The sequence below is a fragment of the Capsicum annuum genome, chromosome 12, assembly GCF_002878395.1.
Source record: "Capsicum annuum cultivar UCD-10X-F1 chromosome 12, UCD10Xv1.1, whole genome shotgun sequence".
NCBI lineage: Eukaryota > Viridiplantae > Streptophyta > Magnoliopsida > Solanales > Solanaceae > Capsicum > Capsicum annuum.
Genome location: NC_061122.1, coordinates 216,756,019 through 216,778,821, shown reverse-complemented (window position 1 = coordinate 216,778,821; position 22,803 = coordinate 216,756,019). Strand labels below are relative to the sequence as shown.

General features: G+C 34.2%; 3 protein-coding genes across 3 annotated transcripts; 1 reads left to right on the top strand and 2 right to left on the bottom strand.

The window, feature by feature from the left end:
• The first annotated feature begins 8,021 nt into the window (after positions 1 to 8,021).
• LOC107850333 (low-temperature-induced cysteine proteinase) lies at positions 8,022 to 18,156 on the top strand. Its single transcript, XM_016694771.2, has 5 exons — positions 8,022 to 8,789; positions 16,454 to 16,689; positions 16,785 to 16,925; positions 17,145 to 17,594; positions 17,705 to 18,156. Exons 1-5 carry the CDS (start codon positions 8,324 to 8,326, stop codon positions 17,798 to 17,800), a joined length of 1,389 nt encoding a protein of 462 aa, XP_016550257.2. The 5' UTR covers positions 8,022 to 8,323; the 3' UTR covers positions 17,801 to 18,156.
• Positions 9,586 to 10,348, bottom strand: LOC107850335. The gene is made up of 2 exons (XM_016694772.2): positions 10,122 to 10,348; positions 9,586 to 10,015 (listed from the first exon to the last, which is right to left on the bottom strand). Exons 1-2 carry the CDS (start codon positions 10,318 to 10,320, stop codon positions 9,702 to 9,704), a joined length of 513 nt encoding a protein of 170 aa, XP_016550258.2. The 5' UTR covers positions 10,321 to 10,348; the 3' UTR covers positions 9,586 to 9,701.
• Positions 18,157 to 19,713: 1,557 nt separating the features above from the next.
• On the bottom strand, positions 19,714 to 22,132 carry LOC124889745. Its single transcript, XM_047401720.1, has 3 exons — positions 22,009 to 22,132; positions 20,757 to 20,808; positions 19,714 to 19,942 (listed from the first exon to the last, which is right to left on the bottom strand). The coding sequence occupies exons 1-3, from the start codon at positions 22,130 to 22,132 to the stop codon at positions 19,714 to 19,716; spliced, it is 405 nt and encodes a 134-aa protein (XP_047257676.1).
• Between the last annotated feature and the right edge of the window lie 671 nt (positions 22,133 to 22,803).

Below are 22,803 nucleotides of genomic sequence, written 5' to 3'. Positions count from 1 at the left end.
GACAACAGCCACTGAATATTTTTCAATGAAAACTTTCAAACGAAAAAACAGTAATTTTTCAATCGTTATGACCAGGTGTCTACAATTTTTTTCTTACTTTCTGAAGAAAAACATCAATCAATCAATCACATTATCATAAAGACAATGAAGTACAAGTTGCACTGATCTTAGATCAATTTTCATGTTCAATTTTGGCAACTTGACATTCCATCAAGATCGGAATATATTAAAAAATACTCTAGTTTCAATTTTCGACGGGAGAGAAAAATAATTGCTTAGTAGAAATTTTCTTTTAATCCTCATCCTATTTAGTGATGTTATGATCAGCTTACACATTTTAATAATTGGATTCGCCTTCATGTTCAGAGTATTTTGTAAAAAAGTAGCAATCAATAACGTTATCATAAAGACATTGAAGCACAAGTTGCAACTGATCTTGATCATTTTTCATGTTAGTCTTGTTGGCAACTAGACATTGTATCGAAATCTTGATCACTTTTTTTTTTTTAGTCGATATAATTCTTGCGAATTTTAATACGAGTTACTCATCAAATTCAAAGAAATCACTTAGTCAATTCCATATGTTTATTGGAATCTGACAAAATTCAAAGAAACAACCTCAAGATTTGTATACATTTTATTATTTACATATTTTAGGCATGATAATTTAATTTTTTTTTATTATCGTTTGCAATTTCTTTTCTTTTAATATTATTTTTTTCGTTCACAGGAATTTTGCCTCCTTACTTTATCTAAATTTATAATAAAAAATGAAAAGGGGATGGAGGTGTTTGCATTATTAAATGGCCATAGGAGAATGGGAAAGCAATGTTATTGATATCCATTAAAAACATCAACCTTTTGAAAAGTAAAAACATTTTTTTCTAAATTATATTTACCAAACATCTCTCATTAACTAAATTCATGCTACACGTATTAATTTTCGTATTTTAGGAAAAAAATAATTATTTTTAATTACATTTTAAAATAATAGTTAGAACTTTTTATTTTTTGACTAAAAAGTTGATCGCCTAATCTCTCAGAATTAGTGATGTTATAGCTAACAGCCAAACGAGTTTTAGAAAACTATTAATATCTTTTCGTTATTATTATTAATATTAAATAGCTTGTTATAACTATACCATATATAGTGAATGTCTATTTTACCATGTATAGTGAATACCTACTTTATCATATATTGTGTATGTCTATTTATGGAAAAGTTACAAACCCCTAGTTAGTTTAGTTTTCCCTTATAAATAAAAGGGTTTTGTTTCATTGTAATTCATCCTCAAAAGAAATAAGAATTCCTTATGAAAAATAAAGAAGTCTCCTCTTTTCTCTCTATTCTTCTTGTTCTTTGCTTTATATTTCATAACACGTTATCAGCATGAGATTCTGCCAAACAAGGTGAGATTATAAATCTGAAGGATTTCAAGGTTAGTAATTCTTTATGTTATCTTTCTTTTGCTACTATTAATATAATTATTATTGGATTTGAGAAAAAATAATTGGTTTGGAACCATTTATATTTTAAATTTATTCCTCAAGAATAATATTATCAAAAAGGACGTTAATATGTTGAGTTCAAGTCCCATCGATTCATGCCTAAGACGTTTTTATATGGATCAAATATTGAGTTTGAATCTCAATACACCATATTGATGATATTGTGATGGCTAATGCAAAATAATGGGTGTTTGATGAAAAGTCATGAAATTCGATCAATTGAATATGCTCCATTCCATGAAGTGAATGTGGTAGCAGTATATGATAAGTCTGAAATATGACAATTTACTTCATTCTTGAGGTGTATGTGGTAGCAGTGCATAATATGTTTGAAAGAAGACAAGTGATTAAATGCACGAATATACGCGTGGAGGGACAATATGATAATGATCATAAAAAATGATGATATTTTCACACGCTTATATGATTATAAGATATGCTAGAGAAAAAAATTCTCTACATCATATGTACGCCTCGATTTGCTTCTGAAGTAACAAAATCTTAAAAGAGGTTATAAGCTATCATAATTTGATAGGCTTAAGGCACGATTATATTTCATTCCTGGGGAATAAGCAACTTATTAATGCAAACGTGCACTTGATTGCGATTGTATCACAACTCACCTCCGAAAGAGGTTGAATAATTTTGAAATCTACTTCTGAGGTAGTAGATCTGAAATTTATTCATGTAATAGTAAATCTGAAATTTACTAAAGAAAAAGTACATGCCATGGTAAACTTGGAGTTTACTAGAATAAAAGTTCATAAATTGATATGAACGATTGTGACATCTCGAAGATGTGCATGTATTGAAGAACTAGAAGATTCTTCAAGAATTATTTATATCGTTTGTTCTCATGATAAGTTGGTTGAGTCAACTAATATTAGGATTGGATCCCTTCAAATCTGAAAAATATAAAAGGTGAATAAGGTCTCGTTCATCTATCATGTGATATGTTAAAATGATGCATCAATAAAATGATCACATGTACATTTATTGTCAACCTGCAGTTTGACATTCATAAAGTTGCTTGCTCAATAAAATTGAGTTAAACATGACTTTCAGATTGTGTAATCAAGATAATTCATCTTGATGATGATGGTTTAGCATTGAATGCCTTCGATAAATATCTAAATCATTGTTAATGAGAACAAAACTTCATGTATTGGTCTGAAATATGATATATTGCAATAGCACTTGCATGCATTAGACCAATAATTATGATTATTTCTTTCCTCTCAATTGGTTCAAGGTCGGGAACCAATTATTCTATCTAATAATTTTGATGTGCGGTATACGATTAATGAATATACCATAATGTACAAAGATGGATTCTTCAAAGAAGTAGAGGATGCATGTTAGTTTTTCTAACATAAGAGGGAGATTATAAGCGCTATGAAATATATTAGGAATTATCACCAGATCCTCGTCCAAAAGATAGTTCAAGTCAAATGCCAAAAATATCTTATATTAAGCACAAATGCTCTTATTTTGTGTTCCTAAAGGACAAAATCTACGCATGCATGAAGCGTGGTAGATTAATCGATTCCAAATGAAATAATCCTTAAAAAAAATAAGGAGCAAATAATCATAATAAGAAGGCAATGTGCTCTTAAAGAGCCTATGACATAACACTTCATGAAATCTATGAGAGGTTCAGGTACCTGAAATAATGAAATGATGAGATCTCAAAATGTTATGTCACATTGTGAACTGATACAAAATGATATATCATCGATAATATCTTTGATATAATATTGACACAATATTATAAAAGATTACGAGGATTCAAATTTTAAGTTTATTTAATCATGCTAATGTAGAAACATTTATCAAGTGATCTGAAAAGATGTATTTTGGTAAGTGTAAAACTTATTTGATTTGCAGTCCAGACACTTAAAGATGTCACACTTGACATGTTGGATATTGTTACTTGACAAACATCCATATAAAAATCCATAAAGGATTCAAAATGTCTGAAGCATATAAAGTTTCTGGGAAACTTTTTATTATCCTCATAAGATATAATTTGATGATTTGAGTATCATTGAAACTCTTGGAGAGTTTTCAAAAGCACTAGAGTATTTGCTTAAATGAGAAACATACAAAAATTGAATAAGGATCTATTCCGACCTCAAGAAAAGAATGAGGAACTCCTTAGTTATGAAATACCATATCTTAGTGCAATTGATGTACTAATGTATCTTGCAAATACTACAAGGCCTGATATAGCCTTTTTTTTAGTTAATTTATTAGCAAGTTTGCAGTCCCAATCTTATTGGTCATATTGATTTTGGGTACTTATCTGACCTACATAAAGCTCGGTCTCAAATAGGCTATGTGTTTATATGAGTGGTACTATAATATCTTGGAGATATACAAAGTAGTCTATCGCGACCACTTCATCAAATCATGCAGATAATAGCTATTCATGAAGCAAGCCGAGAATGCGTATGGTTGAAATTCATGATACATCTCATTCGAGAAAAATATGGTGTGAAATATGACAATCTACCCATAATTTTATACGGAGATAATGCATCATGCATAACACATCTTAATGGAGGACTCATCAAAGGAGATAGAACGAAGCACACTTCATCAAAGCTTTTCTATACACACGAGCTACAAAAATAATGGTGATATTAACATGCAACAGATTCGTTCAAGTGACAATGTGACTGATTTATTCACCAAGTTTCCTTCAATTGCAACTTTCAAGAAGATGGTGCACAAGATCGGAATGCAAAAGTTCAAGGATGTTCGCATCAGGGGAAGTTAATACGCGTTGTACGAGAAGTTAATACGCGTTGTACTATTTTTCCCTTACGAGGTTTTGTCCCACTGAATTTTTCTTGTAAGACTTTTAATGAGACAACCTATGTGTGTATTGTTAGAGATGTGTACTCTTTTTTCTTCACTAGATTTTTTTTTCTACTGAATTTTTTCTAGTAAGATTTTAACGAGGTACATTATTTATCAATTAGACATTCAAGGGAGATTGTCATAAATATACCATATATAGTGAATGTCTACTTTACCATATATAGTGAATACCTACTTTACCATATATTGTGTATGTCTATTTATGAAAAAATTACAAACCTCCAGGTTAGTTTTCTCCTATAAATAAAGGAGTTTTGCTTCATTGTAATTCATCCTCAAGAGAAATAAGAATTCCTTATGAGAAATAAAGAAGTCTCTTCTCTTGTCTCTATTCTTCTTGTTCTTTGCTTTATATTTCATAACACAACTAGAATAGTACCACCAAAAATTGCGGTAGCGGATTATTATCCCACATTTTTTAATAAAAAATTTTGAATTTAAATTTTGAATATAAATTATCTTTAATAGAAAATACTTTATATTATATAGTGAATTTTTCGACACAAATTTAAATTAACGAAAGTCTGAACGAGTATGAAAGATTAAACAAAAAGAGGGAGAATACAAAACTCGGAACCCAAATAAGAGAAGAAATTAAAAAAGTGGCCAAAATAGACCACCTATTTAAAAAATTACCAAAATAGGCTAGACGTAATAAATTATTATGTTTTTCACTTTTTTCTTAACGGTCAACTAACGGAGTTGACTTTTTATATAACGTAAGAATTTGTTACGTTTTACATATTTATTTGTAAAACGCAATAATTTTTTACGTTTTATGAAAAAATTTGTAAAATGTAACGAATTCTTACGTTTTACACGATTTTCAAAATAAAGTTTGACAGTGCTTTATTACATCAATATTAAATAATTTTTTGTGTAGAAAACGTAACTAATATTGACGTGTTTAACTTTTTAGAAATTTAACTTTTAAGTCACATGACCGTGCCCCCCCCCCCCTTCCAAACCCCCAACCCTAACTTTCTTTTTCTCTTTTCTCTTTCTTTGTTTATTATTTTTTCACACACTTTTGTCTAAATAATTTATTTTTTCTCTCTGTAATAAATTTTTACGTTTTACATGAAAAATTAAAAAATAATAAAAAAAAGAACTATTAATTATCTCATAAACTTAGCACTTTCTTTATATTTATTCTATATCAAAAAATAACTGCTTCTATCTTTAATTATTCGATTTCTCTCTAAAAAAATTATACTTAATGAAATGTTGAATTTTCGTCGATTAAATATGACATTATCTAAAAGAATTATATTTTTTTTGTGTGTTAAAAATATGAATTAATTTTTTCGGTTAGTGTTTCATTGTAGTTTTCAATTAGTGTTTCGATTAGGATATGGAGGAGACTCACATGCACAAATACGTTCCTTATCATAATTCATGGGATAAAAAAATTACAATTTGATTTAGGGGTGTACAAAAATCGTATCGATAAATCAACAACATTTTTATTGGTATGATTTTTGTACACCCCTAAATCAAATTATGATTTTTTACTCCATTAATTATGATAAGGAATGGATTTGTGCATGTGAGTCTCCTCCATATTCTAATCGAAACACTAATCGAAAACTACAATGAAACACTAACTGAAAAAATTAATTCATATTTTTAACACACACAAAAAATATAATTCTTTTAGATAATATCATATTTGATCGACGAAAATTCAATATTTCATTATTTTGGAGTAGAGAAAAACTCAAAAGTATAATTTTTTTTTAGAGAGAAATCGAATAATTAAGAATAAAAATGATTATTTTTTGATATAGAAAAAATATAAAGAAAGTGCTAAGTTCATGAGGTAATTAATAGTTCTCTTTTTTACTATTTTTTAAGTTTTTATGTAAAACATAAAAATTTATTATAGAGAGAAAAAATAAATTATTTGAATAAAAGTGCGTAAAAAAATAATAAACAAAGAAAGATGAAAAAGAAAAAGAAAGTTGGGGTTGGGGTCGGGGGTGGGGGGCACAGGTCATGTAACTTAAAAATTAAATTTCCAAAAAGTTAAACACCTAAGTATTAGTTATGATACAAAAAATTATTTAATATTGATGTGGCAAAATACTGTCAAGTTTTATTTTGAAAATCATGTAAAATGTAAGAATTTATTGTGTTTTACAATTTTTTTTATAAAATATAAAAAATTATTACGTTTTACAAATAAATATTTAAAATATAACAAATTCTTACGTTTTATAAAAATTTAACTTCGTTAATTGATCGTTAAGAAAAAAATAAAAAATATAATAATTTATTACGATTAGTCTATTTTGATAACTTTTAAATAAATGACCTATTTTGATTACTTTTTTAATTTCTTGACTTATTTTGATTACGAGTTCGAGAATATAACAGCTATCCGAAGTGACACGAAGAAAAAGAAGATGAAATATAAAAAATTAGGCTATCAGAAGTGGGTCCCATAGGAGAGCAATTTCTTATCCAATTAGGTTAGGCAACGTGTCCTTCTTTGATACCGTGTAATAGTAGATAAGAATCTCATTCAAATAATTTTTTTTTATTTTAAAAAAGTTTCCATCTTTATTTTTTATTTTACTATTTTATTCCTCACATATAAAAAGTGCAAATGATTTATTTTCTTAAAAAATATTTCTATTTCTAAATACCTAAAGCCTGACTTTCGAAGATAAATATTAGAGTAAATTACAGGATTTTTTTTTAATTTTTTTATAAGAGATATTATTCTTTTAATTTTTCTGAACAAATTGAATCTTCCATGAGATACTCCTGACTTTCGAAATTACATATTAGAGTAAATTACAGGATTTTTTAAATATTTTTTTATAAGAGAGATATTATTCTTTTAATTTTTCTGGACAAATTGAATTTGCCATGAGATACTCCTGACTTTCGAAGATACATATTAGAGTAAATTACAGGATTTTTTTTTTTTTTTTTTATAAGAAAAGGTATTATTCTTTTAATTTTTCTGGACAAATTGAATCTGCCACGAGATACTCCTAAATTTATCAAGTTACTCCATAAAGAAATTGATGTATTAATATTTGTATAACTCTCATGAGTTACCGAATGACTCATATTTATGCTTCGTTTGGCCATGAAAATCATAATTTTCGGAGCTAGAGTTGGAGTTGAAACTGAAGTTTGAGTCAGAGTTGTGCTTGACCATAAATATAAATTAAAGTTGTTTTTAGAATACTGTGAGAGAAATATCAGTGAAAAATTGATAGCAAGTTTTACTTATTTTCACTTTTTTAAATATAATTTTAAAATTATATTTAAAATTTTCATGGCCAAAAGTATTTTATTTTCACTTTTTTCACTAAATTAAAATATTTTTTTTAAAAAATATAAATAATTTGAATGGCCAAATTACTACTTAGAATCATGTTGCTCTCTTTTGATCTCCTCCTGTCCAGTTTTAGCCTGTCTAACTATCACTACTTTATGCCTATTGAAGATTTTTTAAATTGGTTACTTTCTCCTACTATATTAAATATAGACTTTCACTTATATTTATTCAATTTAAAAAACTAAGAAATAATTATTATTTTATATTTATTTTAATTTTAAAATTTAATAAGTACTTATTTCTAATTCTAATTCATTTCCCAAAATTTACAATAACTAAGCGTAATATAATAAAACTATTAGTTTGTTTATTACTCCTTAATCATTCTATTTTAATATATATCGTATTTTATTTCTAGTCTGTTTAAATGCTAGTTTTCATAAGCTGAGACTCAAGTCATTAATCTGTCCTTTCTTCTTTCCATTTTCATTTTTTCGTATTACATATACACAAGTATTATACCAGCACTTTTTACATTTCCTAAAATACCCCTCCCCCTTCCCTTTATAATACTCTTCCTTCTCACACTTCTTCCCCTATCCTCTTCTCCTTACCAAAAAATAAGAAAAAATGACAACTCTCACAATATCCCTCCTCATCCTCCTCTTCTCCTCGATTTACGCTTCGGCTTCGACTTCTGATATGTCCATAATATCCTACGATTCTACTCACATGCATCATCGTTCCGATGATGAAGTCAGGGCGTTGTACGAGTCTTGGCTAATCGAGCACGGCAAATCGTACAACGCTCTAGGCGAAAAGGAGAAGAGATTTGAAATTTTCAAAGATAACTTAAAATATATCGACGAACATAACTCTATTCCAAATAAGAGTTATAAGCTTGGATTAACGAAATTCGCTGATCTGACTAATGATGAATATAAGTCGACTTACTTAGGTTATAAAAGTGATCGAAGTAGATTATTGAAGAATAAAAGTGACAGATATCTACCAAAAGTTGGTGAGAAATTACCAGAATCAGTTGATTGGAGGGAAAAAGGTGCTCTTGTTGATATTAAGAATCAAGGAAGCTGTGGTAAGTTGATTTAGCTTCTATTTCCGTTCACTTTGAGTTTTGCATCTTCTTAATAAATAATAGTCTCTTCTTTTAATTTATATAAGTTAGTTTAATTCATTGCGGAATTTAAGATAGTTTAATTCATTGCGGAATTTAAGAAAGAAATTTTTAAAAATTTATAGTATAAAATAAGTTACGAATATTTGCGTGACCATAAATTATTTTATGGAGTGTAAAATAAATATTTTAAAACTAAAATAATACTGAAGGTAAAATGTAAGTATTATTCAAAGCGAGATATATAAATTAGGACATAGAAAATAGTAAGTACTTACTATGAGTATTTTACTGTAAAGTAAAGATCGTATTCGTTGATTTATAATCTTAAATTTTGAGAAATGATTTAGAAAATAAGTTAGTAATAATATTGAAGGTAAAATTTTAAAAATTAGTTATTTTTTTTGATACGTTAAAAGTGATAAAGTAGGAGTGAAAATCTATTCTTTTTTAGAATATTGTACGGCTAAAAGTGAATCGAGTGTGTATATATAGATGAGCCTAAGAAATATATATATATCTCATATACATGTTTTAACTTAATTGTGTTATAGAGAAATAGTTGTTTTTCATTACCATAATTAATTTTGATGACGTGAAAGAATTATTTCACTAGGCCACAAAAAATATGAAAGATAGTTCATAATAAGTTCAGTTATAATGGTATACTTTAGAAAATGGGAAAGGGTTAAATTTATTCTTCTGCATAAATTTAATAGCTAAGTTTATCCTCCGTCATAGTTAAGTTTATCCTCCATCATCCTATGTGGTCATATTTATCGTTAGTAAAGTATTCACTTGTTCTCCTAATTTAATGGAATGATTCAAATTACAATAAATTATTCATTTTTAACATAAAACCCATTTCCTATTCTAATTAACCCGCCGACCCAAATTAACCAAAATGGACCCAAGAGAAGAGAGGTTTTCTTCTTGTTCAAAACTTGAGAGAACATCACATATTTGGGATTGTAGCAGAGTTGATGAACTCAAAGAAGACGTACACATCTCAGTCTTCTGCTTCAATTCACCCACTTCATCATCTAATTTCTGTATTTCTGCTTGCATCTTTGCTTCTTCTTCTCTGTGTCTCAAAGAATCTCTGGCTATCACAAAAGCCTGGTATGGATTGGTTACCATGCCTGGATCTTCATTTTCTTTCAGATCCGTCTTTGATCTTTTACAAGCTGTCACAACAGCAAAACCAAAGAAACGAGTAGCATCAATCGACTAGTTTCACAAGACATTGAAAGCAAGAAACAGGTTAGGGTTTTCGATTTTTTGGAAACTAACCAACAATAGGAGTGCTTGATCTTGGTCTCCGATTTATATCCAATGATTTCAGAGCTGAGGAAGAATCAAAAGTTTTTTCTTTCGACTCAACAAGATGAGGAAACACATGTGATTCAACAGTTTGTGATGCATTCACTTCTTCACATTCACCGTCAGAAAACAACCAGGAAAATGCTCTACGCCTGGTTTTGAACAACATTGAAGAAAACCTCTCTTCTCCCTGGGTCCATTTGATTAATTTGGGTAATTTGGGTCGGGCGGGTTAATTAGAATAGGAAATGGGTTTTATTGTTAAAAATGGATAATTTATCGTAATTTGGATCATTCCATTAAATTAAGGGGCACAAGTGAATGCTTTGCTAACAGTTAGGGCAAATATGACCCCATCGTATGACGGAGGGTAAACTTAGCTATTAAACTTAAGTAGAGGGATAAATTTAAGCCTTTTTCCTTAAAAAATATTTGCATAAAAATCGACTTAAATAAGTAAATTGAATTATTCGATAATTAGTTAAGTTTTTAAGATTACCTATCACTTCATTCAACAATTCCAGTTTACAAATCGTGTTTGGGGTTAGGGGCTAGCGGTAGTAAGGTTAGGCGGGATAAGGGAGCTTCTAGGTTGCGAGTTGGGTCTTGAAACATTGGTACTTTGCAGGGTAAGTTTATAGAGCTGGTGAAGATTCTTAGAAAGAGGAGGTTTAGTGTAGTGTGTGTCCAGGAAACTATATGGGTAGGCACTAAAGCGAGAGATGTGGATGGATATAAGTTGTGGTACTCGGGTAGCGTGAGACATAGAAATGGGATAGGTATCTTGGTAGATGAAGATCTTAGGGAGCAGGTGGTAGAGGTAAATAGAGTTAGTGATAGACTGATTTCTATTAAGTTGGTCATGGGAGGGTCTACGGTGAACGTTATTAGTGCCTACACCCCGCAAGTAGGTTCGGACGAAGAGGAGAAGAAGGAATTTTGGGAGGTTTTAGATGAGGTGATGAGGAGCATCTTGAGCACTTAGAAGCTTTTCGGGGGGGGGGGGGGGGGGTTTTAATGGACATATTGGGTCTTTGTCGAGAGGGTACGATAATGTGCATGGTGGTTTCGGTTTTGGTGAGCGGAATGAAGGAGAAACTTTTCTGTTGGATTTTTCTAAGGCTTTTGGGTTGTGGATAGCAAATTCGAGCTTTTCGAAGAAGGAGGATTACCTTATTACGTTTCGTAGTTCAGTGGCCAAGATTCAAGACTCAGATAGACTTTTTGCTTCTTAGCAAAGGGGATAGAGCGCTATGTTAAGGCTGTAAAGTCATACCTAGCGAGAATCTCTCGTCTCAATATAGGTTGTTGGTAATGGACTCGGTTATCAATAAGGGCAAAAAGAAGAGAAGTAGGGAGGCATGACTTAGGATTAAGTGGGGTAGCTTGACTTTGGTTAGTGCTTTGGTGATGGAAGAGAAGTTAAAGAGTAGGGGGCCGTGGGAGAGTAGATGGGGTGTGGATAATATGTGGTAGACGACGGTCAGTTGCATTAGGGAGACCGCTATAGAGGTGTTGGGTGTCTCGAGAGGTCGATCTGGCAAACGTCGAGGAGAATGGTGGTGAAACAAAGAGGTCAAGAGAAAGGTGGAGTTTAAGAAGGTGGCTTATGCTAAGTTGGTTGAGAGCAAGGATGATGAGGATAGATAGAAGAATAAGGAGGAGTATAAGGTAGCTAGAAGAGAGGCTAAGTTAGCGGTTACAACGGCTAAGACAACAGCTTTTAAGAGTTTGTATGTGGCTTTAGAGGAGAAAGACGGAGATAAGAAGTTGTATAGGATGACTAAGGCCAGGAAGCGGAGTGCTCGTGACCTTGACCAAGTGAAGTGCATCAAAGGAGAGGATGGTATAGTGTTGGTTGAGGATTCCCTCATTAGGGAGAGGTGGCAGTCCTATTTTCATAAATTTTTGAACGACGAGGGGACAAAGGTTTGGTGTTAGGAGACTTGGATATATCTGAGGAGGGTCGCGATTATAGTTATTGTAGGCGTATCGAGGTTGAGGAGGTCAAGGGGGCCATTCGCAGGATGCGACAGGGTAGGGCGACGGGGCCAGACGAGATTCCAGTAGATTTTTGGAAGAACACTAGCAAGGCAGGTCTGACGTGGTTGACAAAGTTGTTTAACATTATTTTTAGAGCTGCTGAGATGCCTGAAGCGTGGAGGTGGAGCATGATGATTCCAGTGTATAAGAACAAGGGAGACATTCGGAGTTGTAACAACTATAGAGGTATTAAGTTGTTGAGTCATAGTATGAAGGTTTGGGAAAGGGTGGTAGAGCTGAGGATGAGGAGAATTGTGATGATCTTTGAAAATCAGTTCGGTTTCATGTCTGGTCGCTCGACCACTGAGGCCATTCACCTTGTGAGGAGATTAGTGAAGTAGTTTCGAGAGAGGAGGAAGGACTTGCACATGGTGTTTATTGATCTAAAGAAGTTTTATGACAGAGTTCTCAGGGAGATTCTGTGGAGGTGCTTGGAGGCTAGAGGGGTGATCGTGGCGTATACTAGATCGATTTAGGATATGTATGATGGTGCGAAGACTCGTGTGAGGACGGTAGGGGGAGATTCGGAGCACTTCACAGTTTTGATAGGGTTGCACCAGGGATCGACTCTTAGCTCATTTCTATTTGCTTTGGTGATGGATGTTTTGACGCGACATATTCAAGGGGAGGTGTCTTGGTGTATGTTATTTGCAGATGATGTGGTTTTGATCGACGAGACTTGGGGTGGAGTTAATGATAAGTTAGAACCAAGATGGAGCGCTTGAAGTGTCAGTTCAGTGATATGTCGTAAGAAGATGGAGTGGTTGTGAAGCTAGACTCTCAGACCATCCAGAAGAGGGAGAGTTTTAAGTGTTTGGGGTTTATAATTCAGGGTAATGGTGAGATTGACGAGGATGTCACGCATCATATTGGGGCAGGATGGTTGAAGTGGAGGCTCGCTTCGGGAGTCCTTTGTGATAAGAAGGTGCCCCCGAAGCTTAAAGGTAAGTTCTACAGAGTGGTAGGCCGGACGGCTAAGTTGTATGGAGCGGAGTGTTGGCCAGTTAAGAACTCCTACATCCTAAAGGCGAAGGTGGTGCGATGCGAATGTTGCGATGGATGTGTGGACATATCAGGAAAGATAGGGTGAGGAATGAAATTATTCGAGAGAAGGTGGGAGTTGCCTTGGTGGAGGATTAGTTGCGAGAAGTGAGTCTACGTTGGTTCGGGCATGTGATGAGGAGGGGCCCTGATGCTCCAGTGCGGAGGTGTGAGACTCCGGTTAGGGATGGTTTTAGGCGGGCTAGAGGTAGACTGAAGAAATATTAGAGGGACGTGATTAGGCATGATATGGAGCAATTACAACTTACAGAGGACATGATCCTTGATAGGAAGGCGTGGAGGATGCGGATTAGGGTAGAGGGTTAGGGGGTGGGAGTGCGAAGGTAGTAATAAGGGAGTGCTCCTTTGGGTCTGGAGTTTCTGGTTCGTAGTGTTGTGGCTGTAGTTTGGGGCTAGTGGTGTTGGCTGCATCATGTCCTAGTTTATTATACACTTATTTTTGTGTTTGTTATACTGTTAGTTTGTTTTGTGTACCATATTAGTTTATATGCGCTTACTTTTTATATTTGTTAATTGGTCATAAACCGGGGGTCTATCCGAAACAGCCTCTCTATTTCTCTTGAGGTAGTGGTATGATATGTGTACACTCTATCCTCCCCAGACTCCACTAGGTGGGAATACACTGGGTATGTTGTTGTAGATTTGAGTGAAGTTAGCATTAAAGATTCAAAATATATTTTGCCATAGTTTTTAAAAATTATTTCACTTTTTATCCTTTGAAAAACATGAAACATGACTTGTATTCACAAGTTATTAAACTATCAAAAATACCCACAATTATTATTTTTATGATGAACTAGATAATACATCATCCTAAATCATAACATGATATTTTAATAAAAACTATTAATAACACAATTACTAAGATCCGTCGGTGAAAAAATAATAATAATAATAATAATAACTAGCTATTTACATTCTACCAACAATCTCTTCATGACAAGCATGCATTTTTAGATCAAATAACCGAAAACGATAGTAAGGAATTAGTTTGTGTCATAAATAGATGAGCTTCTTTATAAAGTATCAAAGCGTGGGGTAAGTTTAAAATTTAAGAAGAAATTAATGACTTTATTTTGGCCCAAAACTAAATTTTTGGTAGATTTTGAGATTTGGTTTACGAAATTTCTCTAAAATTAAACAAATTATGATCAATCGAATTTTGTTACAGTTAAAGATTTACATTTTTTTATGGTCAAACGGATTCATAAGAGTACCATGGGTGCCCTTTTTTCCCTTATGTGTTTGCTGTGTCATTATATTCCCCTACCCCATACAACAACAACAACAACAACAACAAACCCAGTGTATTCCCACTTAGTGGGGTCTGGGGGGTAAGATGTACGCAGTCCATACCTCTACCTCTGATGAAGTAGAAAGGCTGTTTTCGAAAGACCCCCGGCTCAAGTCACGAGATATCACACAAACACATAGTACAGCACAGCAGCAGATGACATAACATAGATACGGCACCCATAGGGAATATAAAACAGAGTAAAGCAGGAATGCAGGAATAATAAAGCAGAGGAAAGCACACAGATTCGTAATAAACATGGAACACGGAACACGAAACACTGAATACAGAATCATAACAGGAATACACCCCCACCAATTAATTCCCTACACTAGCGACCCGAACTGGCCCTAATCCTCTGCCGTAATTCGCATCTTCCAGACCTTCCTATCTAGGGTCATGTCCTCGGTGAGCTGTAACTGTTCCATGTCCCGCCTAATCACCTCACCCCAGTACTTCTTCGGTCTACCTCTACCCCGTCTAAAACCATCCAACGCTAGCCTCTCACACCTACGGACCGGGGCATCCATGCCCCTCCTCTTCACGTGTCCGAACCATCTCAATCGTGCTTCCCGCATCTTACACTCCACTGAAGTCACACCAACCTTCTCCCGGATAGTCTCATTCCGAACTCTATCCCCTCGGGTCAGTCCACACATCCAGCGCAACATCCGCATTTCTGCCACCTTCATTTTTTGGATGTGGGAGTTCTTAACTGGCCAACACTCCGCTCCATACAGCAAGGCCGGACGGACTACCACCCTATAGAATTTGCCTTTAAGCTTGGGCGGCACCTTCTTATCACACAGCACCCCCGATGCGAGTTTCCACTTCATCCATCCATCCCCCTACCCCATACAATAATAAAATTATGTTGACAAGATTTTACAGCAACAATTGACAATAATGGCATAGCTCACTAATTGATGCTACTAGAAGATTTGTCATACTTAATTTGCAAGTTGACATAAACCTACAAAAAGTAATTCAATAATGTCACTTTCGGCTCTCTAAATACCATTTGATATTGACGTGCAAACTAAAATGTCTGACATTTTTTAAAAATAAAAATAAAAGTAACATGCAATCCCTTTGGTTTTGTTTTCTTGTAGTCTGTCCTTTAATAAATTATGGAAAAAAAATTTGTTTTGCAATCTTGAAGCTTTTTAACCAATTTGATATGCTGCTTGCAACATTGTCTTGGTTTTAATAGATAGAATATAAAGTAACCTAAAATTAAGTAACAAGACACCAATTCTTAAATTCATATTTTTGGGAGGTGCTTCGGATTGTTTTTTCTTGAGTCGAGGGTTTAACGAAAACAGTTCTCTCAATCTCTGGACAGTGACGGACTCAAGATTTTCACTAAGAGGACTCGAAAAATAAAATATAGTGCCTTGGATTTGAACTTGTCACGTTGGGGGTGAATTTTGAATTCCCTAAACCACTGAGCAACCTACAGTTTGGTGTTCAGGGATTTCAAAATCTATATATCTACACTAAAATTAAAAATAAATATATATATACAATGTATTATGCCGAGGAGGTTCGATGAACACCCTCGCCGCCTCCTAAATAATCCTCCGCTGCCTCTTAAGGTAGATGAGGTCCTATGTACACACTACTTTTCCCGGACCCAACTTTGCCGAACTGAACTGGGTATGTTATTGTTTCTTTTGTTTGTGCATTTTTTGGGAGGCTGGAGTAGGGAGAGAAAAAGAGAAGGCGCTAAGTAGAGTCTAATGTTGCAACTCTAATATGTAACATAGCAATTTTACTACTTACTAAATTATGTGCCTCAACCATAAAAAAATAGCTAAACATTAGCATACTTCAATTCAATTCATTAAATTTATAGTATGCTTGAATATTTGTGTACTAATCAATTGATGAAATGAATCAGGGAGTTGTTGGGCATTCTCTGCCGTTGCTGCCATTGAATCGATAAACCAGATAACAACTGGGGAGTTGATATCACTGTCGGAGCAAGAGCTGATAGATTGTGATAGGTCTTACAATGAAGGTTGCAATGGCGGTCTTATGGATTACGCCTTTCAATTCGTCATCAAGAATGGAGGAATTGACAGTGAAGAAGACTACCCTTACGTAGAAGGTGATGGCACATGTGATACATTTAGGGTCGGTACAACTTTCTTAATTTCAGTTCGCGCTCTTTGAAATTTGTTTTAAGTAATGCATTGAAGATTTGTTTATAACACACTTTCGCGATGCAGAAAAATGCCAAGGTTGTGAAGATAGATAGCTATGAAGATGTTCCTGAGAACAATGAAAGGGCGCTACAAAAGGCTCTTGTACATCAACCTGTGAGCATTGCTGTTGAAGCTGGTGGTAAAGACTTCCAGCACTACAAATCGGTAATGTTTTTCTAAACAAACAACAACTACGCGTCAATTTATGTCTTTCCAGTAAAATGTTGATTTCTGATTAAAACCGTATAGTTTTCTTTCGACCAAAGAATGCAACATAAAGATAAACTCCTAACTATAGTTCGAAAACTATGATATAACAATGATCATAGCCAATTATCCACGCGATTTAACTTTTGTTTGATTTTTATACATTGTAATTTTCAGGGTATCTTTACTGGAAGATGTGGTACTGCAGTGGATCATGGTGTGGTTGCTGTTGGATATGGTACTGAGAATGGTATGGATTATTGGATTGTGAGGAACTCGTGGGGCGCTAGCTGGGGAGAGAAGGGCTACCTCAAAATGGAACGTAACATTGCCAGCCGTCAAGGCAAGTGTGGGTTAGCCATAGAGCCTTCATATCCAGTAAAGTCTGGCCCAAATCCTCCTAACCCCGGTCCATCTCCTCCGACTCCAGTCAAGCCACCTACAGTCTGTGATGATTATGCTACATGCGCTGAAGGCAGCACTTGCTGTTGTATCTTTGAGTCACGTAGGACTTGCTTCTCTTGGGGATGCTGCCCACTTGAAGGAGCTATTTGCTGTGAAGACCACTACAGTTGTTGCCCACACGACTATCCTGTCTGCAACGTTTATGAAGGCACCTGCTCAATTGTAAGTTCCTTCTATGCACAGACAACATAAAGAATTTGGCTACTAACGTGTTACTAACATCTTTCTAAGTATTTTTCTTTACTTACGCGATTGCTTTTCTTGATATACAGAGCAAGAACAACCCACTGGGAGTGAAGGCAATGAAGCACATTCTTGCAAAACCAATCGGGGCCTACGGAAATGGAGGAAAGAAGAGCAGTTCTTGAAATTCTACGAAGCACTAATACTATGGAATGAGGTAAAATAGCAGGCTAACGGAGGATGTTAAAAGAATGCTGGTGCTTGGCTTGACAACCTCGTTGGTGCATTGATTAGCAGACCTCATTTCCAGCATAAACAAGATTACAATGTTGATTAATGATGTGTATATATTGCTACTGTATTGATCGCGCTGCAATTAGAACATGATTAAAGAAGGATTATTGTTATACGTTGTCTAATTATCATGTAGATAATCCTAGTTTCTTATTATGATGGCTCCAAGTTATGCTTCTCATCAGGTTGTTTATTCATCCAATTGTACTTGGTTTCAACAATAATTACAAAGACTATATTTCATGTACCTTTCATTTACCCCATTTGTGTTGTCCACCATGTTTACGAATTTATGGAACCTTACTAGTTTGAGGTCGAACAAATAGATTTCATGCAAATTGCATATTGAGCTTTTGATATAGGTGTTCGGGTGACTATTAATCTACAAAGAAAGGAGGGGGAATGAGAGATCAACCAAAAATCCTACTCCTTTTAGAAAGGGGAATGAATCATTTTTCCGATATTTCAGTTTTCCTCCCGATATAATTATGGTGCAACATGATGCTAATCTTGTTAAATTGGACGATAAGAAGGATGCCCCTAACTTTGAGCGATACATATATAGCTCGAAAAGGAATTGTAGTGATCAAACAGTCTAATTTCAGATCAAGTTACGAAGCAATTGATCAATCGTAGGCATGTATTCAAGATTAAAAGAACATGAATTTGAGGCATTGAAGCTCCTCCATCAATAAAATCCCATAAAATCCCTGACCATTGAGGAGAAAGTTGATGAACTGCTATTGATGTACATATACAGAGGCTCATGTCCTAAATCAGTAGGAACAACAACAACATACCTATTGAAATCCCATAACTAAGGTCTGGGGAGGGTAGAGTATACGCAGACCTTACTACTACGTCATGTATACAACAAATCCAAGTCCAAAGAAGAAGTAAATAGTGAAGAAAATATATCAATTAACAAGGAAACCGTTAAGAAGTAAAGGCAAGAAGAATCAAAACAACAACAAGCTGAAGCAGTGAATAAAATGCAGCTGTAAATTGCTACAAAAGACTGCAGGGAAAAAGGAGAAACTGGAACTTTTTGAGTACACTTCTTATTTTTCTCAAGATAGATCATTACATAGGCTTTATATATATAGTGTGTGTGAGGATTACAAACCACAAAATAAGCAAAATATCTCACACAATACTAAGTACATATGTGGCTAACTAACAACCACTCATTTTAAACCAAACAACTTGTCTACTATAAAAATATCTACTATCTAGGAGTTTCTAGAGAAATCTTATTTCCTAACACTCCTCCTTAAGATTTTTTATTGGAACTCCCTGCAACGTTCTTTGAAACTCAAACTTGTTAGTGGGAAGATCCTTGGTAGAATATCGGCTTGTTGTTATTCACTTCTGTAATGCACCAACTCATCTTCGCCATTCTTCTTAGCATCTCGTAGAGCATGAAATCTAATGTTGATATGCTTCGTCCTTCCGTGTTGCACTGGATTTTCAGCCATAACAATGACTGATTTATTGTCCACATAGATCACTGTTGGTTCTTTTGACAAAAGATCCAAATCAAACAAGATTTTTCTCAACCAAATTCCTTGATTTGTAGCAGATGCAACAACCACATACTAAGCTTCAACTGAAGATTGAGATACGATATCCTGCTTCTTTGTGCTCCAAGAAAAAATGCCCGAACCAAATAAAAAAGAGTAACCAAATGTGCTTTTGTAATCGTCCAAACATCCACCCCAACCACTATCTGAATAGCCAATAAGAGCTTCATTCTTCACCCTTCTGTACCAAATGCCATAATAAGTTGTCCTTCTAATATACCTCAACACCCTTTTAACAACTCCAAAATGCTTGGTGCTGGGACATTGTATATATCGGGAAATAAACTAGCAGCAAATTTCACATCTGACCTAGTAGCAGTCAGATACAACAAGCTTCCAATAAGACTCCTATACAGTTTTGAATTTGCCACATCTTCTCCATCACCCTTCATCAAATTTTCATTCACAACAAGTAAAGTTGCAATAGGTTTGCGCTTATCAAGCTTGAACCTTTTTAAGAGACTCAAGGCATACCTCTTTTAGGACAAGGAAATTCCTTCAGAAGATTAAGAAATCTCCATTCCCAGGAAAAACTTTATTTCTCCCAGATCAGACATTTCAAAAAATTTTCACAATGCATTTTTAACTTTTTGAACCGCAAGAAATTTTTCACCCATGATCATCAAATCATTAACATAAATGGATATCACAATTAACCTTCCATCAGCTTGCCCTTTGAAGTATAAAGTAGGCTCATTTAGGCTTATATTGAAGCGTTGAGACAACAAATGAGTATTTGGCCTACTATACCAAGCTCTCGGAGCTTTTTTAAGGCTGTAGAGAGTTTTTTTTAAGCTTATACACCTTGTCTTCTTAACCAGCAACTATAAAACCTTCAGGCTGTTCAACATAAATATCTTCCCCAAGAAATCTATTTAGAAATGCAGATTTGACATCTAAATGGTAGATTCCACTTGTATTATGCTGCAAGAGCAATTAGAAATTATATTGTCTCATGCCTCGCGGAAGGAGAAAACCTATCTCCAAAGTCCACTTCAGGCTATTGGGAATAACCTTTAACTACAAGTCCGGCTTTATGTTTGAAGATGAAGCCATTTGGATTGAACTTCGTTCTATAGACCTATTGACACCAATGATATTCTTCTTTTCTAGCCTATTAACTAGCTCCCAAGTATTATAATTATTAATTATGGCAAGCTCCCCTTCCATTGCAGAAATCCAAGCCTCATGACTTGCTACTTCTTCAAAAGAGGATGGTTCAACAAAAGCAAAAGTACATTGCTCATAAACTTCAGCTAGTTACCTGGTCTTTAAAACTGGAGAATCAGTTGTCAATTCAACATCTGAATAGTGTTCTGTTCCAGCAATAGGACTAAACATCACTTGTCTATGGATTTAGAGCTGCAACTGAATTACTCCTATCTTGTTTCTTTACAGTATTATCTCGATCCCAATCATAGTGGATAGACTCATCCACCGTAAGATCTCTATTGATAAGAACCTTTTTTGTACTGACATTATACACTCTGTACCTTTTTCCAGTTGTGCTATAGCCCAACAAAATATAGAGTTCTGCGTTGTTTTCCAATTTTCCTCTTTTAACATCTGGAACATGGGCATAGCACACCGACCCAAATACTTTCAAGTGTCTCGCAGACGACTCTATACCTTCTCATACTTCAAATTGTGTCATGTTTTGGAGTGCTTTAGTTGGTAACCTGTTTAGCAAATAGACTTCAATATTGACCGCCTCAGCCCAAAAATATTTAGGTATCATATTTTCTGCCTGCATACATCTCGCCATCTCTATCATAGTTCTATTTTTCTCTCTCAGAAACCCCATTCTGTTCTGAAGTGTAGCTCAGAGTGAGCTATTGTTGAATACCTAAATATTTACAATATTTGCTGAACTGATGTGAAGTGTATTCAGTTTCGTTATCAGACCTGATATGCTTCAGTTGGCAGCCACTCTCTCTTTCAACCATATCCTTAAATTCTTTGAAAATAAAAAAACACCTGAACTTTGCTACTTAGAAAATAGACCCATGTCATTCGTTAGATCATCTACAAAGAGAATATGTATTTATTTCCACTCAAGGAAGCCATCCTCATTGATCCACATATATCTATATAAACCAACTCTAGCTTTTTCTTCACCCTCCAAAGACTTCCTTTAGGAAAGGATCGTCTGTGCAGTTTGCCAAATTGACATAACTCACAAAAATCTCAACACATGTCAATTTTGGGTACATCAAGCACCATACCCTTGGATTGTATTTACATCAATGAACTAAAGTTATAATGACCAAACCTTTTATGGCAAAGCCAAGTATCACTCATTTCAATATTAAAAGAGCAACTTTCAACAGAATAACATGAAATTAGACAGGAATTACCAATCATGCTAATTTTAGATACTTCATATCCTTTATGATCATAAATGACATTTTTTATCCTTAAAATTAAGTGAATAATTATTATGAAGCAATTGAGCAACATCAAGAAGTTTTGAGTGAAGCTAGGCACAAAAAGAACATTATTTATGATTTTCATACCTTCATCCGTAGAAAATTTCATTGACCTTCTTCCTTGAGCTTGCACCAGTGCACCATCTCTAAGCTTTACTTTGGTCCTATCAGACTTGTCCAAGCTAACAAATAGATTTTCATCAATCACCATGCGCCTTGTGCACGCACTATCGACATATCAATTATATCGATCAATATGTGATGTGTACAAAGTCACGAATACCTCCTCCTCTGATTTTTCAACTTGGTGATTTTTCGTGAAATTTACTCTTTGGGAAGACTGACCACTTTGAGTTTGCTTTTATCTATAATACTTCTCAGTGTGTCCATACTTCTTACAGTATCTACATTGAATAGGAGACCTCTTGGACTTCAGCCAACAATTCTTCTCCAAGTGGTTTGTCTTCTTACAAATACCACAAGGTGGAAATTTTTCTTTCCTCGATGATTCACCTTGGTATCCACCAGATTTCACCTCTTCAGAGTGGTTAAAGAGACTTATTTGCCTTTATTTTGTTGCTTGAATTTATGCCTTACTTTAAAGTCATCTTCTACTGTCCTTTCATTTCTCATAGTTACCCGTTGCTCTTGGATTTGCAATTTAGAGATCAACTCAGCTATTGAAAGAGTAGTCAATCACAAGACTCTTCAATAGCTGAGACTTTTGATTCAAACTTATTGGGAAGCCTGACCATGATCTTCTCTAAAACTTTATGATTTGTAAAATTTTCCCCAAGTATCCTTTTTTGGTTCACAATATCCATCAGCTTGGAAGAGTATTTTTTCAGACTACCAGAGTCCTTCATTTTCAAGAGCTCAAAC

Excerpts from the sequence above, each read along its gene's own strand:
- LOC107850333 (XM_016694771.2), top strand. The coding sequence starts at position 8,324 with ATGACAACTCTCACAATATCCCTCCTCATCCTCCTCTTCTCCTCGATT. Across the intron at positions 16,690-16,784 it reads GCACATGTGATACATTTAGG|AAAAATGCCAAGGTTGTGAA; the intron begins GTCGGTACAACT and ends TTCGCGATGCAG. Across the intron at positions 16,926-17,144 it reads ACTTCCAGCACTACAAATCG|GGTATCTTTACTGGAAGATG; the intron begins GTAATGTTTTTC and ends TGTAATTTTCAG.
- LOC107850335 (XM_016694772.2), bottom strand. The coding sequence starts at position 10,320 with ATGTTGTTCAAAACCAGGCGTAGAGCATTTTCCTGGTTGTTTTCTGAC. Across the intron at positions 10,016-10,121 it reads ATCAAGCACTCCTATTGTTG|CTTGTAAAAGATCAAAGACG; the intron begins GTTAGTTTCCAA and ends CTGTTGTGACAG.
- LOC124889745 (XM_047401720.1), bottom strand. The coding sequence starts at position 22,132 with ATGGTGATTGATGAAAATCTATTTGTTAGCTTGGACAAGTCTGATAGG. Across the intron at positions 20,809-22,008 it reads GAAATTTTCTACGGATGAAG|AACACTATTCAGATGTTGAA; the intron begins GTATGAAAATCA and ends TTGCTGGAACAG. Across the intron at positions 19,943-20,756 it reads TCTCCAGTTTTAAAGACCAG|GTTCAAGCTTGATAAGCGCA; the intron begins GTAACTAGCTGA and ends TCTCTTAAAAAG.